Below are 15850 nucleotides of genomic sequence, written 5' to 3'. Positions count from 1 at the left end.
CAAGGCACAAGTCAGGATTGTAATGGAATACTCTCCACTTGCCTGGATGAGTGCAGCTCCAATAACACTCAAGAAGTTTGACACCATTCAGGACAAAGCAGCCCACTTGATTGCTATCCCCTCCACATACATTCACCTCCCATTAACAACAGCAGCCATGTGTACCATCTACAAGATGCACTGCAGGAATTCACCAATGTTTCTTAGGCAACACCTTACAAACCCATGACGGCTACCAACTAGAACAGTGGTTCCCAACCTTTTTTATGGCGTGGCACACCTTAATACTATAAAAAGTTTTGAGGCACAGCTCCTATCTTTTCCCACTGATCTGCCCTCTCACAAAAGCGTTTTATCTGTAAAACCTTATTAAAACATGCCAAGCCACCATTTAATACAATTTTCATTAGTTTAAGAAGTTTACAATGAAAGGCTTATCACCATTTGCATGTTACATACAATATTGGAGCCTCTTTCTCCTTTTCTTAACTTGATTGGTTCCTGTTTCGTACCTCTGTTTTTTTCCCTTACTGAGAATTTTGTTTCTTTTAAGCTTCTCCCTCTCTTCTCTCCTGTTTTTTTACAACCTCTCCCTTCCTCCCTCACTTCTCCCAGGGTTTTATACCCTTTTTGTGTTTTGTCAGTGGTAGTCTAGGTTGTTCTTTTGTGATGGCAAAGTTATGAAGAATGTAGCAGATGACCACTAAGCTGAGGCTGGTATGGCGAAGCTTCTCCGGAACTGTCCAGGTAGCGGATGTGTTGCCTGAGTACACTGATAACCTATTTGATCTCAATTGTTGTTACTTGGTTCTTGTAGGCCACCCCTGCAAATGTGACCAGGTTACTGACAGGAATCTTGCATCGTGTTTGGAGAGGATACCCTTGTTGCCCTGTTGCCAGATGGTAATCTGATGCTTGGCTGGGGTAAAAGTGGCATAGAGGACTGGCACAGAATGAATGAATAATGCCTGCTGCCAGGATATTGTGCACAGACCTACATGATAGTCACAAGTCAGCGGTACATCTGATCCAATTGTGAAATATGCCAAACTGGTGAGGGGAACATATTGGATACAATCTACGGCACCTTGCACCATGGGTAAGTCTACCATGCAGGTGAAGCACAGAATCTATATGGCACAGGAGGCCATTCAGCCCATTGTGTCTGCACCAGCTCTCCAAATGAGCATTATAACTTGGTGCCATTCCCCTGCCGATTCCCCATACCCTTGCATATTGTTTCTGTTCAAACACACATCTAATACCCTCTTGAATGCCTTGATTGAACCTGCCCCCACCACATTTCTAGGCAGTGCCTTCCATACCCAGACCACTCGTGATGTGAAAATGTTTTTTTCACCTCACATTTGCTTCTTTTGCAAATCACATTAAATCTGTGTCCTCTTGATCCTATTATGAGTGGGCACAGTTTCTCCCTATCTACTCTGTCCAGTCCCCTCATGATTTTGAACATTTCTATCAAATCTTCTCTTGGTTTTCTTCTCTCAATGGAGAAGAATCCCAATCTCTCCAATCTGCCCTCATTACTGAAGGCTGGGGCTCTCTCATCCTTCTTCACTCTGTTCTTTGGGAACAAATGTAGATGTTCCACCTGGTTTAGAGAGCAACTCCAAAGGATCACCCATGACTGCAATCCAACTATTTATACGGCAGCCAAAAACACCTTCTACTTCTCAGCAGTCAAACATACCTTTCCAGTGTCAGATAACAAACTAAAACACTCTCATTCAGCCTGATGTTACAAACTAGCGACTAAACTGTTAAGTATTGCGTAATCTCTCTAAATAGCACTGGCAAAGGATTCCTTATTGCTTATTAGCATCACAAGCTTGCTGGGTGAGTTTAACACATGGCATTGAGGCAGACCAAGATCACACAAGGGTCCTACAACAAGCAAAGGAATCTTAATAACACAAGTTATTCCTTTATTTAAATAGTTTTGGTATGCACCCTGCACACTTGTAGAGAAGCCCGATTGAATGTGTTAGACACTTAGAGAACTTGCCTTTCCTGCACACCATATTAGACTTAGCACATGAAAATAAAATGTGGGGCAATCAGATTTCTAGGTTGAACTGTGATTTTCACTATGAACGGTTTCTTAGAGAATATTTTGTCCCTTTGATGCTGGATGGGTGAAACTGCCTTTGAAAATTACGTTCTATCTCTGCTAAGAATGTCAAACTAAGATCAATAGTTTACATAAGAACAAAACTTATTCCTAACACAAGTTCTTAGTACTTTTCCCTTCCAATTGGAGTGTGGAAATTAACAGGAACCATAAGACCTTAAAGATTAATTTGTTCTATTTATATTTAGTGACTGTGGTAAACAACATCATTGATTAGGTGTCACTTTCTCTTGATCATTAAACAGAACTGCTATCACTACTCTCATGCTTCTAGAAATATCTGTTCTAGCAGGTTTTAAAAAAAAACGTACCTTGTGTTTCTTTACCCAAAATCTAACCTGGAGCATTCTGACTACGTCGCTTTCCCAGGTTCACACACTGTCTGCTTTTAGACAGTGACTCAACCAATTGCTAAAAATAACAACACTGGACTTTCTGGCTGTTAGTCTGTCTCTTTTAGTCTTAGGGCGGCACAGTGGAACAGTGATTAGCACAGCTGCCTCTCAGCTCCAGAGACCCAGGTTCAATTTCAGCCTCGGGTGACTATCTGTGTGGGGTCTGCACGTTCTCCCCGTATCTGCGTGGGTTTCCTTCGGGTCCTCCGGTTTCCTCCCACGGTCCGATAGACGTGCTGGTTAGGTGCATTGACCATACTAAATTCTCCCTCAGTGTACCCGAACAAGCGCCGGAGTGTGGCGACGAGGGAATTTTCACAGTAACTTCATTGCAGTGTTGGTGCAAGCCTTACTTGTGACTAATAAATAAACTTTAAACTTTCTTCACCCCCTAGAAAAATGATCCAATGCCACAAAACCCAAAAAGAGAATAGGAAATAATTTAGCTCTTTTCTTTAACCGATCTTGTTCTATTTTTCTTTTTCAGAAGGGTATATGGAAGCCTGACTCCAAAAGTCTTTATAAAGTTTATATTTGCAGCATTAACTCCAGTGATGATGGCAGAAGTACATACAAACATATAAATTAGGAACAGGAGTAGGCCACTCGGTCTCTCCAGCCTGTTCCGCTACCCAATAAGATCATGGCTCACACAAAAACAGAAAAATGCTGGAAAATCTCAGCAGGTCTGACAGCATCTGTGCAGAGAGAGTAGAGCCTAGGTTTCGAGTCTTGATGATCCTTCGTCAGAGCTGAGAGGAAAGAGAATCAGCAAAGATTTATACTATGAGGGTAAAGAGGGGTGATGGAATTGGACAAGGGAAATGTAAATGAGCATGCAGAAGGCTGAGGTGGTGTTGAAAGTGTCCATTAAGTGATCAGAATGCCTTAATGGCAAAACAAAGGTACAGCTTGGCAAAGGACTGCCTGAGGAATGTGGCAGTTGGCCTGATGAAGTGGGGTGGGGGGGGGGGGGAGAGTGAAAAGAAGGAATGCGATAAAGTGGAGAATGAGATGAAACAAAACGAAATAAAATAAGTGGAAATGGGGTGAAGGTGGAGGAGCGAGATCATGCTCTGAAGTGATTGAACTCAATGTTCAGTCTGAAAGGTTGTAAAGTGCCCAATCAAAAGATGAGATGCTGTTCCTCCTGTTTGCGTTGGGGTTCGCTAGAACATTGCATAAGGCCAAGGGTGGACATGTGAACAGGAGAGCAGGGTGGTGTGTTGAAGTAGCAAGTGACAGGGAGGTCTGGGTCCTGCTTGCAAATGGACCGAAGGCGTTCAGCAAAACGGTCACCCAGTCTGCGTCATGGCTGATCTGACCTTAATCCCACATTCCCACCTACCCACTGATAACCTTTCCCCGCATTGCTTATCAAGAATCTATCAAGCTCTGCCTTAAAAATATTCAAAAACTCTGCTTCCACTGCCTTTTAAGGAACAGAGTTCCGGAGACTCACAACTTTTTGAGAGAAAAAAATTCTTCTCATCTCTGTCTTAAATGGGCAACCCCTTGTTTTTAAACAGTGACCCCTAGTTCTAGATTCTCCCATAAGAGGAAACAGAATTCCCACATTCACCCTGCCACGACCCCTCAAGATCTATGTTTCAATCAAATCACCTCTTACTCTTCTAAAATTCAGCAGATACAAACCTAGCCTGTCCAACCTTTCCTCATAAGACAATGCATCAATTTTAGGTATTAAACTACTAAATCTTCTCTGAAAGGATGCAAAGCCGATTTGCATAGGATTGATTTAATTGTTGACTGATTGATTGACCTCACATCGGCAAGAATCACTGCTGGTCTCTCGGTGCGATGGCCTCGCCGGAGGTACCGGAGGTCATTGAAGCCCCCAGGCATTTGGGGGCATAACTGGGCACTGCCTATTGGACATAGGTGTGCCAGGGGCAGTGCTGTTAGTGGGGGTGGAGCCTGAGTGGGTTGGGTATACAAAGGGGAGTCTATGCAAGTGGTTAGGGGGGGGGAGGCACCAGGGGACTCATCAGGAGGGTCCTGTTGCCCCGATGCTGGCAACCCGTGCTGCTGCAGGGGAGAACATGCTGCCGATGGCGGGAAGGGTCCAATGTTCGTGGGGGTCGGGGAGAGGGTGGGAGGAGATCTCCCAGTTCACAGAGATCGGGCAAACCCTGGGCAATGGCACCCGAGTGCTCTGAAGCTGGTTTCCCCAGTGAGCTTAGGCAGCAGGTCCTCGCACTTCCCAGGTTAGCAAGGAGGTACATGCTTGCATGGTGAGAGAAGAGGAATGGCTTCCTTCTGCATCTGTGGGCTCCTCGCAGGGTGCTCCGAGTGTGGGCAATAGGTCCTCAGCCAGTGACGTAAGCACCTTAGAATCCTACACCTGTGCCAGGGCCCTCAATGTACCAGGGCTCACCATGTGCGAGGCCAGATCCTGAGGTGCTTGTGTCACTGGCAGGGGGGCTGAGGAGCTGCTGCCCACACTTGGCAGCCAGGAGATGACCAACAAGGTCATCCCAAGCCAGAGACAGCTAGGTCAGCAGCCTGTCTTCACCTCAGTTGTCAGCACTGTGGTAGAACCACATAGGAGTGCACATAAGAAATTTAGGAAGAGCAAGTGATGACCATGAAACCATTGTTGATCATTGTAAAAACCCATCTGGTTCACTAATGTCCTTTAGGGGGAAAAAATATGCCATCCTTACCTGGTCTGGCCTACATGCAACCCCAGAGCCACAGCAATGCTGTTGACTCTGAAATGTCCTCCGGGATGGGCAATGAATGCTGGCCCAGCCAGCGACATCCGTAACCCACGAATGAATATTTTAAAAAATTACCTGCACTTGAGGTTCACAAATGAATGTAAATGTTAAGCCTTGCATTTGTTGTGCCAGTCAATAAAGGGTTCACACACTCTGCTGTTTCTCCTTCCATTTTGTGATGGCTTTTGAGACCTCACCTACAGCCTAGCACCCTCAATGGGCTGGAAACAATGTACTAAGCTGCATTCGGTCAGCTCCTGAAGGAGGCAACAGTAGAGAATGTCTCTGAAAGCTCATAACGGTCACAAGAAATGTCTGTGTATTAACATGTCTTAAGCTTCCCTTGCATGCATCTCATTTCACCTTGCCCGTGGTTTATGCACAAGGCGTCTCACCATGCATCACCCGGTCAATTGGCTCATCCACATTCTCATCAGAGGAGAAGGTATTGAGATTGATGCTGTCCTCATTGTTCAACACCTACCCCTCTGCAGTATCAGGTCATGCACAGTATAGCACCACGGTTCATGAAACTCTCAATGGGAAATACTGAAAGGCTTCACTAGATTGATCAAGGCCCTTGAATTGCACCTTCAGTGGATTAAAGGCCTGCTCGATGGTAGCTATGCTGACCTGCTGTGGCATGTGTTGAACATTTCCTCTGCATTTGTGCATGGATTCGTTACAGGTGTGAGCATCCATGACATTAGTGGGCATTTCTTGTCTCCAAGTATCCATCCCTAAAAGCACAAGTGAGCAGCGGCTGGCAGTAAAGCTGTGACCTGAGACTGTCAAAGTGTGCATGTGCCATGGCTGCTCCTCAGGAATCAGGTATACAGCTGAAGGATCTGCTTTCAGTGGTCATTGAGCATTGTACATTGAGGAAATGGAAGCTCTTTCTGCTGATGAAAGATGCTGGCCGGTCTGTTGGAGCCTTGGTGGCCACTTGCATGCAATTAGTGACACCTTGTAGCTGGAGAAATCCAGTGATGGCCCTGAACCTAATGGATCTCCCAGCCTGACTGTCTGGATGGGAGTGGTAGCGCACTCTTGAAAATGCTTTTGGTTGTTTCCTTGATGCACCCATGGGCTGCAGCTTGGAAGATCTCACACATCTCCAATGAATTCCTGGAAAGACCAGGTGGCACAGAAGTTAAGAGCCATGGTGACATTCAGGGCCACTGACATTGGGTGGCTACCAACTTCCATGGTTCTCAGATCATCTTGTAGCATGGTACAGAGATAAGTGACTTCATCCCTGAAGGGTTGCCGTCTTCACTGACACTGCCAGTTGTATATCTGGAGATCGTTCAGCTCCAGAGAGTAGACTTTTTCCTGGGGATAGCCTCCTCTGCCACCCCTCTGTGCCCTCTCCAATGTGCCCACCCTAAGGTTGACATCCTCTTGTTGTTCCTGAGGTTGCTGATATTCCTCTGGTAGTGCCTGGACTTTGCTCCTCCTTAGCTGGGGGCCCTGAATTCTAGATGGATGAGGCCTGAGGTGGGTGTCCTCTGTTCCACCTTTCCCTGAGTCATTCCTTGGGATTTGGCAGCACACCTGCAGTGATGACACTTTTTCCACTATCTCTGCCTTTGTTTGGCTGTGTAAGGCCCTCTGTGCACCACCTTCCCTGCCATTGCATTTTAGCTCTCCCAGTGGCTAGCTGTGAGCTCCCACTTCCTTCATAGAAATCATAGAAACCCTACAGTGCAGAAGGAGGCCATTCGGCCCATCGAGTCTGCACCGACCACAATCCCACCCAGGCCCTACCCCCACATATTTACCCGCTAATCCCTCTAACCTATGCATCCCAGGACTCTAAGGGGCAATTTTTAACCTGGCCAATCAACCTAACCCGCACATCTTTGGACTGTGGGAGGAAACCGGAGCACCCGGAGGAAACCCACGCAGACACGTGGAGAATGTGCAAACTCCACACAGACAGTGACCCGAGCTGGGAATCGAACCCGGGACCCTGGAGCTGTGAAGCAGCAGTGCTAACCACTGTGCTACCATGCCGCCTTCATTTAACCAGGTGAAGCTCTGAAGCCTAATGGTTCCCATTCGCCATCATAAAATCAGAAATGCATTGCAAACTTTCAGTTAACCCCCCTTTTAAATCCATAATTACTCTCCTGCCATGCCGATGTGCAAAGTGCACCACCCCATGTTGGCCGCTGTTGGTAAAATCCAGAACTGCTATCAAGACATTGGACTTCCGGCTCCTCCACCTCCATGTTCCAAACAGCCTGGTAACATTCAGTCCATTGTTTCTGTATGTTTGGATATCATCACAGAATGTGCAAATTAATAATGATAGCACTGATGCTTAACGTTTGGAGAAAAGAGTAGGAAAACTGAAAAGGTTCCACTGATGCTGCTGCAGATAGTTATGTCAAGTGAGTATTTACACATGCTTATGTGATCATATCCAAATAGCTCTCAGTGTATTTGATTGCGTTTTACAATTTCAATTTTATTTCCTCCCACATATTATTTAAGAAAAACAGACTTATACAGAAAGATCTTCATTTAAACTAATTAGGAATATAGTATTTCTCTATAAAAATAGGTAAAAAGTAGAGCTTAAAAAGGTTTGACCAAAATGAGATGTGCTACTATAAAGTGCTCTGGTATGCATGACATATGCCATGGTTAGAAATGATATCAGAGGTCCAGTTGGGTGCAATTTTTAGATTGTTTATAAGTCCTTGATGCTAGTCATCCAGCTGACAGAGTAGTGCAACACCACGCTTGATCCAGTGGTGAACTGGTTTATCTGTTGGCAGACGCAGAGCAATAACGAAGTTGGTTGAGTGCCCTGTGGTCGAGAGGACTCCTTTGCGCTCACTAGTTTTGTAGACTGGGCAGACATAGTCATTTGAAGTCTTGAAGTGTGTTCTTTTATCTGGAGTAAAAGAAAAGGTCAAATTAATTTACATGCAATGTCCTACATTCATTGTGTTTTAAGACCTGATTTCTTATTAATTAACCTTTTTAACTTCGTTTGGCAAAGAAACATGCACAAACAGTTCACAGGATGTTCCCCATTTGAATTTCTCTAACCTGAGGTCCCTGACCTCCATTTGGTATCTGCAGAAAGCAATGTACAGTATATACTCGGGCATCACCACACCTTAGCTCTCAATTTGCTTCTTAATTCTCTGCTACAGAGAAGTGCATTCTTATGGAAAAAGTGTGTAGAAATTCATAGTGGGCAAACAGAAACTGGGTGCATAGGTGTAGATTTCTTAATAGTGTCCAAGTGAGAGTTTTAAAGATGGTATAATAGTGTGCTGTTTTTATTCTTCTGGACTTACAATCCCACAGCCTAACCTGGAGAGCACAGATTCAAATCTTACCAAATCTGGAAACAATAAAGTTGTAGCATTGTTTTAAAAACCCCACTGGATCAATGGTGTTCTTTAGGGAACCTTTATCTGGTCTATAACTGATTCCAGTCCCAACGTGGTTGACCCTTAACTGAAGTGTCCTAACAAGCCAGTTGTATCAAAAGCACCACAAAGAATGTCAGCAGTTCCAATAAATGGGCAATAAATGAAGCCCTGTCCTGAGAATGAATTCTAATAAAGGTTTGTTTGCTGTTTACTTCATACAACTCTGCTGTATACTCTAAGTTGGGTCCAATTCTAGATTGTGAAACATCAGCTTCAAGATTGTGGCTGGAGCTAAAACTGACCAATGAGCGGCGCATATTCTCAGGGGTTGTGCCTCTGAGGGCCAAATTACAATTGGTGATGGAGAGTTTTACGTTCTGCCCCTCTGGACCTACACCGAAGTAATTGTGAATCCAAACAAAATATTCTCATTCTATCCACGATTTAAATGATGGCAGCAGATAAAGGAAAATTCCTCAAGAAAGATCAAAGTAGATTTACTCACTCGGTTTTATCCAGATAACTGGCATTAAATCAAAGAGGACTTTTGGAAGTTGTTCAGCCATTAGCCCTCTGGGAGGCAAGGGGAAATAACACATAAAAAATCATAAGTTTGCAATAAACATTTCACACAGTGCCAAACAGTTACAACAACAGAGTATTCAAATAATTTCACAGGAAATCTCACATATTGAAGATAGAGTAATGTGATGATTGTTCCAGCATACCTTTCTCGATCCCATCGGGAACCGTCCAGGAATATTCCATGAACATAAGCTCCATCTGGTGGCGATTTTGATGCTGTATCTGTTTTCAGGACCTAAAGCAATACAACACTCTTCAATTCCTATTTTTAACCAAAAACATTAAAATTTCAACTATCAAGTAAACTTTAATAACGTCCCAACTAGAACAATAAGAAGAACTGTGAAAATTGCCCCTTAGTGTCCTGAGATGTGTAGGTTAGAGGGATTAGCGGGTAAATATGTAGGGATATGGGCGTAGGGCCTGGGTGGGATTGTGGTCGGTGCAGACTCGATGGGCCGAATGGCCTCCTTCTGCACTGTAGGGTTTCTATGATTTCTATGATTAACTAATTCTGAGGAAAAGAATACATGGGCCGGGATTCTTCCAAAAAAAATCCCCAATTTGCATGAAAACGGGAGAAACACCCTTCGATTCTTTTTAGCGGGATTTTCACATGGAATCTCTGACATTCTGTGCATCACAGAGACCCTCTGAAAATCAGGGGGTGGGGCCTAATCCTGCTGGAGAGGCCAGCAGCATAGCACTGAGTGGGCCACTGCGCCTGTGCTGAACTGTCAGTGCTGAAAGCAGCGCATGTGCAGTGGCCCCACATTGCCGACCTCCCAATCACCTGCCACCCTGCAATCCCCCATCGCTGCCCCTCCGACACCCCCCCCCACTCCCCAATCGCTGGCTTCCCTGACCTCTCCGGGCCAGACCCAATCTCCCCAACCCCCAAAACGGACAGTCCCAATCTCCCCCTGACAGTCTCGACACCACCCCTGCCCCCCCACTCCTCCCGGGCAGTCCTGATTCCCGCCCCAACTGCAGCCCCGACCTCCCCCCCGGCAGCCCCAATCCTCCAGCACCTGCCCAACCCCCCCACCCCCCAATTAATGGCCAGTCCTGATTGCCAGCCTCCCTCCCTCTGCCAATGATCCCGAATGCAGAGTGGCAGTGGGATCCCCCCACCGATTGCCCAATAGGCCCCACCCCTCTGGCCCCATCCCCTTGGCATTGCCCGATGCCCAGTGGGTACTGCCAAGGTGCCCCTAGGGCATTGCCAGTTTGGCCCTTGGCAGTGCCAGGAGGCCAGGCAGGCACTGCCCAAGGGACAACCCCCTTACCCCCAACCTCCTGGTGGGGCTCAATAGCCTCCCTTCATTCCAGGGTCAGGTCGCCTGTTCCCCGTTAGTGGGGAGCAGTTGTAAATCCCGCTGGAGTGAGCCACTCCTGGCAGAGGGGGCTAGTGGGCCTGGAGACTTCAGCCCGGACCCGCTAATAAGAAAATAAATCCCGATTATCATATTGAAATCAGCTCCGCACTGATTTCCAGCGCAGAACAGATTAGTCTGAAAATCTTTGTTGCAGGCTGGGAGAACTTGGACTAACCACAAAATAAGTTACTGGATTGCTTACATTTAATGTTCCTTCTGTAGGTGATAAATATTAAATATTTTGCCAAAACTTGATTTCAATGCTATGAGGAAAACACAGATGTAGAAATTCCAAAATACTGATTTAATTCTTTATTTATGAGAAAGGCAATGAAAGGGAGAGAGAGAAAAAGAGGGAGAGTAAAAGGACGAACACTAAAGTGAGGAATTACCTCGTACTCAAATCCCAGCAGGTCAATGGGGATGGTGTACTTCCTGGCATAGTTCTGCATGACTCCAGTCAGGAAGGCCTGGGTAAAGAAGAACCCAGACAACCAGAAGACATGGGGCTTTTCATTATCAAACCAGTCCTGTCAGATATAAAGCATTGAATTAGGTCAGCATTTAGTAAAATGAAATCTACTGAGGATTTATAGTTCAAAAATGAGATTTAGGGGTTTGAAGAATCAAATAGCTTGGTGGATCCTTCCATCAACTGATGCCAAAATTCACGTGGTGGAGTTTCTAATTCAAGTCAATTGGAGGCAAATGGTTAGGGGCGGGATTTTGCCTTGCTCGAGCAAGACCAGAAATTCCCATCCAAGGTCAACAGATATTTCTGTTGTCCGTCTCTCACCCGCTCCGATTCCATGGTGGGTAAGGCAGTAGAATTCCAGCGAAGATTATTACCTTGAAGGTGAGGAGGGAGTGGTGAAGCACTATTGCTTTGAGATTGAGGAAATTGGAAGAATGGATTTCTCTCAGGTTCTGAAAGTTTAGTGGCAGACTCCATCCTCTCTCCTCTTGGCCAGTCTCTTCCCATCTACATTTGCAATTTCTCTGATGTCCTATGTCATATCAACAATTTCCAGTTTCCTGGCTCTAACCGTTTCCTCTTCACTATCGACGTCCAATCCTGCTACACCTCCATCCCCCACCAGGAAGGTTTGAGGGCTCTTTGTTGAGCAGAGACCTGAACTATTCCTGTTCACCACCACTCTCCTCTGCTAAGCTGAACTTGTTCCCTCACTCAATAATTTCTCCCTTAACTTGTCTCACTTCCTGCAAATAAAAGGTGTGGCTATGGCTATCTGCATGGGTCCCAGTTATGTCTGTCTTTTTGTGGGGTATTTGGAACACTCCCTGTTCCAGTCCTACTCAGGCCCCCTCCCACAACTCTTTTTCCAATACAGTGATGCTGCATAATGCTCTTGTCTGGACCTGGAAAGATTTATCGATTTTGTTTCTAATTACCACCTCTCTTTCCCTCACGTGATCTATCTCCGCCACTTCCCATCTGTTCCTTGACTTCTTTGTCTCCATTTCTGGTGATAGACTGACCACCAATATTTCTTACAAACCCACTGACTCCCACAGCTCCTCACACCCAGTTCCTGTAAGGACTCCATCCTATTCTCCCAGTTTCTTCACCTCCGTCATGCCTGTTCCAATGATTCCGCCTTCAAAAACAGTTCTACTCCATTGTCCTTAAACAAGGCTTCCGTCCCAACTGAGGCTGACAGGGCACTCAACTGTGTCCGACCCATCTCCCACATCTCTATCCTCACCACTCCCTCTCCTTCCCAGGACCATGATAGGGTCTCCCTTGATCTCACTTTTCACCCCACCGGCCTCCGCATTCAGAGGATCATCCTCTGCCATTTCTGCCAACTCCAGCATGATGCTACGACAAAACACATCTTCCCCTCACCTCCCCTGTCAGCATTCTGCAGGGACCATTCCCTCAATGATACCTTGGTCCATTCCTCCAACATCCCAACTCCTCATCCCCTTCCCACTGCACCTTCACATGCAATCGCAGAAGGTGTAATGTTTGCCCCCTTAGCTTATCTTTCACCATCCAAGGTCCCAAACACTTCTTTCAGGTGAAGCAACCTATTTCCTTTGCAGCTCCTTCTGTATTCTACTGTATTTGCTGTTCCCAGTGCGGTCTCCTCTACTTTGAGGAGGCTAAATGCAGGCTAGGTGACCGTTTTGCAGAACACTTTTGCTCAGTCCACATGAATGACCCCAATGTTCCCGTTGCCATTTCAATTCAGCATCTTGTTCTCATGCCCACTTATCTGTCCTTAGCCTGCTGCAATGTTCCAATAAAGCCCAACACAAACTAGAGGAACAACACCCCATCTTCCATTAAACACTTTACAGCCTTCTGGATTCAGCATTAAGTTCAACAGTTTTAGACAGTGAACTTTCTCCTCCATCTTGACCCCATTTTTAAATCCAAAACTTTTGGTCCAGTGTAATCCTCCTCTCCCATCATTTGCTCTCAAGTTTTGTTTTTACTGAGCATTGACTTTGTTCTCCTATTAACTTATTTTGCTATCTTACCTTTATGCCACTATCTATAATCTTAACACTGTCATTAACACTTCATTTGCTTTGTGTCCTAAACTTCTTTGTGCAAAGGAAGGTGATGGCGCAACGGTATTGTCACTGGACTAGTTATCCAGAGACCCAGCGATTTGGGTTTGAATCCCACCAAGGCAGATGGTGAAATTTGAATTTTAAAAAAATCTGGACATTAAATGTCTAATGATGACCGTTGTCGATTGTCCTTTAGGGAAGTAAATCTGCTATCCTTATCTGGTCTGGCCAATATGTGACTCCAGATCCATGACTCTTCAAAAAATGTCCTCTGAAATGGTCTAACAAGCCATTTAGTTCAAGGGGTGGGAAATAAATGTTGGTCCAGCCAGTGACACCACATTTTTAAAAAAATCTCTCCTGGCTCATACTTGTTCCTGACTTTTACTTTGCTCCAACTGTTTCACCCCCTCTTATACATCCATCACATTTCTCCCTCGTTTTAGCTCTGAAGAATCATATGCACTCGGAACGTTAGCTCTGTTCCTCTCTGCATAGAGGTTGCCAGACCTGCTGAGATTTTCCAGCATTTTCTGTTGTTATTTCAGATTTCCAGTATTTGCAGTATTTTTGCTTTTATTTATCACAATTTCAATCAACTTTGGTAGTAATGTAACCTCTTAACCTGAATATGATGCAGCATCAACCAGGTACTGCATCTCTCAGCACATGCTGATTGATTTGCATTCTCAACTTAAAACCAGTTTTCCCAGTTAGCAGAACTTCCATTTTTAGTCTGGTAATTTGGGACTCTTAAAAGTTGCTGACCATCCTATCTACTTATTATCTGTTTTCTTGTTAAAAGTAAAGACACAGGAAGCAATTCTGTTGCCGCTGCAGAGGATAGCACTTACGTTTGAGTAGGCAGTCATTAATGGTTTCCATGATTAGCATTTGTAGACAGTCATGGCACCAAGGGTCTAGAATATTGATTCCCATTATGCACAAATTGTATATCATTTTTGGTTGGAAATTGAGGGACTTATCCTGTACACAGAACTCTTTATAACTGCCATATGTGAAATTTAAAAAAAGACAATGGGTAATATAAGTCCGAGGAGCAGCAATACTAGTGAACAACGCATGGCAGAAAGACAAAGAGGGGTAAATAATGAGATTGTGCACACTGAAGGGTGATTCACGTAATAATGAAATAAAAATAGACAAGTAATTTATTATATCTAATACTTATCGTTAAATTTGTGCAACAACATTATTAAGAAAATGGATCCATTTCCTAAATGGCATTTTGCCAATGGAAAGATCTTTGTCAGACAGTTATTAATAGCAGAAGTGGAGTAAGTCACATTTGGGGAGATTGGAGTGATCTCTCTGAAAAATCTCTTTGTGTAACATTACACTATTCATAATAAGATCTGTTGATACACATTCCCATTATTCCATGATTTTGGCTTTCAGCTATTTTGAGATTGTGATAAGCTACATGATTTGTACCTGCAGGAATTGTAGCCGGGCCAAAAAATCAGTGACGTAGCTTCCCAATGGTTTGAGGCTGGGATAAGAGCGATGCGCCCACTGATCAGGCAGTTTTCCAATAAGCAAACTTCCTGCCAGCGCTTCTAGCTTCGAATCCATCACCACTAGACCTTTAATTGCTTTCTGCAAGCTCTGAAGGGTGAACCGTATTGTTCTGATTAAACTGAAATGAGGAGAGATACAAAAGACGTTAAGAATTGGAAGAGAAATGGTACCAATGTCCTGAAATGCTAGTTTTTAAAATATAAAATAGACTACAAATACACACAAAATATATCATCAAAACATTAGTTATAAAAGACTACAGGAACAGGAGAAAGGCTATTCAGCCCTCAAATCTGATGTATATTCCAACTCCATCTACCCAGCATTGCTGTGCAGCCCTAATACCCGTGCCTAGCAAAAATCTATCAAATTCAACTTAGAAATTTTCAATTGCGCTTAGCCCCAGCAGGTTTTTGGGGGCAAGAATTCAGATTTTCACAATGTCTTGTGTTAAAAATGTTTCCGAACATTACCTCTGAATGGCTAAGATCTAATTTTAAACTGCTGTCCCCTGATTATGGACTTCCCATTAGAGGAAATTGTTTCTTTCTATCTACCCTATCAACTTAACAACGAAAACTTGTAATTATATAACCCTATTAACATAGCAAAACATCCTAAACTGCTTCATAGAAACATTATCAAACATTTGACAGCAATAAAGACATATTAATGATTAAGATTTGGTCAGAGACAAGGGCGTGAATTTTCCGGCCATGTCCGCGGCAAGAGAGGAGGGAGAATTCACGGCAGCGGGATGGGAAAATCCTGCCGGTGTGAATGGCTGGAAAATTCTGCCCACGGATTTTAGGAATTTCCTAAGGGAGGAAAGAAAGAAACGAGGTTTAGGGAGGAAATTTCAGAATGTGGGACGTTGGTGCATTCAAGTATGGCTGTCAAAGATGGAGCAATTAAAATCCGGAATGTGCAAGAGAACAGTGTGGGTATTGTGGAGGATTGTAGAGCTGGAAGAGTTGGAGGAGACAAACTATGGGGGGGGGGGGACTAGAAAGCAAGAATTACAATTTTAAAAGTAAGGTGTTGCTTAACCATGAACTACTGTAGATCAGCAAGTACAGGGGTGATGGGTGAAAAGGACTTGGTGCGC

At 44.5% G+C, this 15850-nt stretch overlaps 2 protein-coding genes across 3 annotated transcripts in view; both read right to left on the bottom strand.

The window, feature by feature from the left end:
- asb14a (ankyrin repeat and SOCS box containing 14a) overlaps positions 1–2549 on the bottom strand; it is a 30498-nt gene extending 27949 nt beyond the window's left edge. For both annotated transcript variants that reach the window (XM_078209597.1, XM_078209598.1), the window contains exon 1: positions 2464–2549. The gene's annotated coding sequence lies outside the window, so the exon portion shown is untranslated. The remainder of the gene's footprint in view (positions 1–2463) is intronic.
- A 5199-nt stretch (positions 2550–7748) lies between these two features.
- Positions 7749–15850, bottom strand: part of dnah12 (dynein, axonemal, heavy chain 12) — a 184003-nt gene continuing 175901 nt past the window's right edge. The window contains exons 66-70 of the mRNA XM_078203274.1: positions 14656–14860; positions 11046–11183; positions 9418–9509; positions 9195–9262; positions 7749–8199 (exon numbers count right to left, since the gene is read on the bottom strand). Of these exons, the coding sequence (XP_078059400.1) occupies positions 8009–8199; positions 9195–9262; positions 9418–9509; positions 11046–11183; positions 14656–14860 (694 nt within the window). The 3' untranslated portion in view covers positions 7749–8008. The remainder of the gene's footprint in view (positions 8200–9194; positions 9263–9417; positions 9510–11045; positions 11184–14655; positions 14861–15850) is intronic.

Source organism: Mustelus asterias, chromosome 3 (genome assembly GCF_964213995.1).
Source record: "Mustelus asterias chromosome 3, sMusAst1.hap1.1, whole genome shotgun sequence".
NCBI lineage: Eukaryota > Metazoa > Chordata > Chondrichthyes > Carcharhiniformes > Triakidae > Mustelus > Mustelus asterias.
The sequence above is the reverse complement of the archived record's forward strand: the minus strand, read 5'-3'. Positions and strand labels throughout refer to the sequence as shown.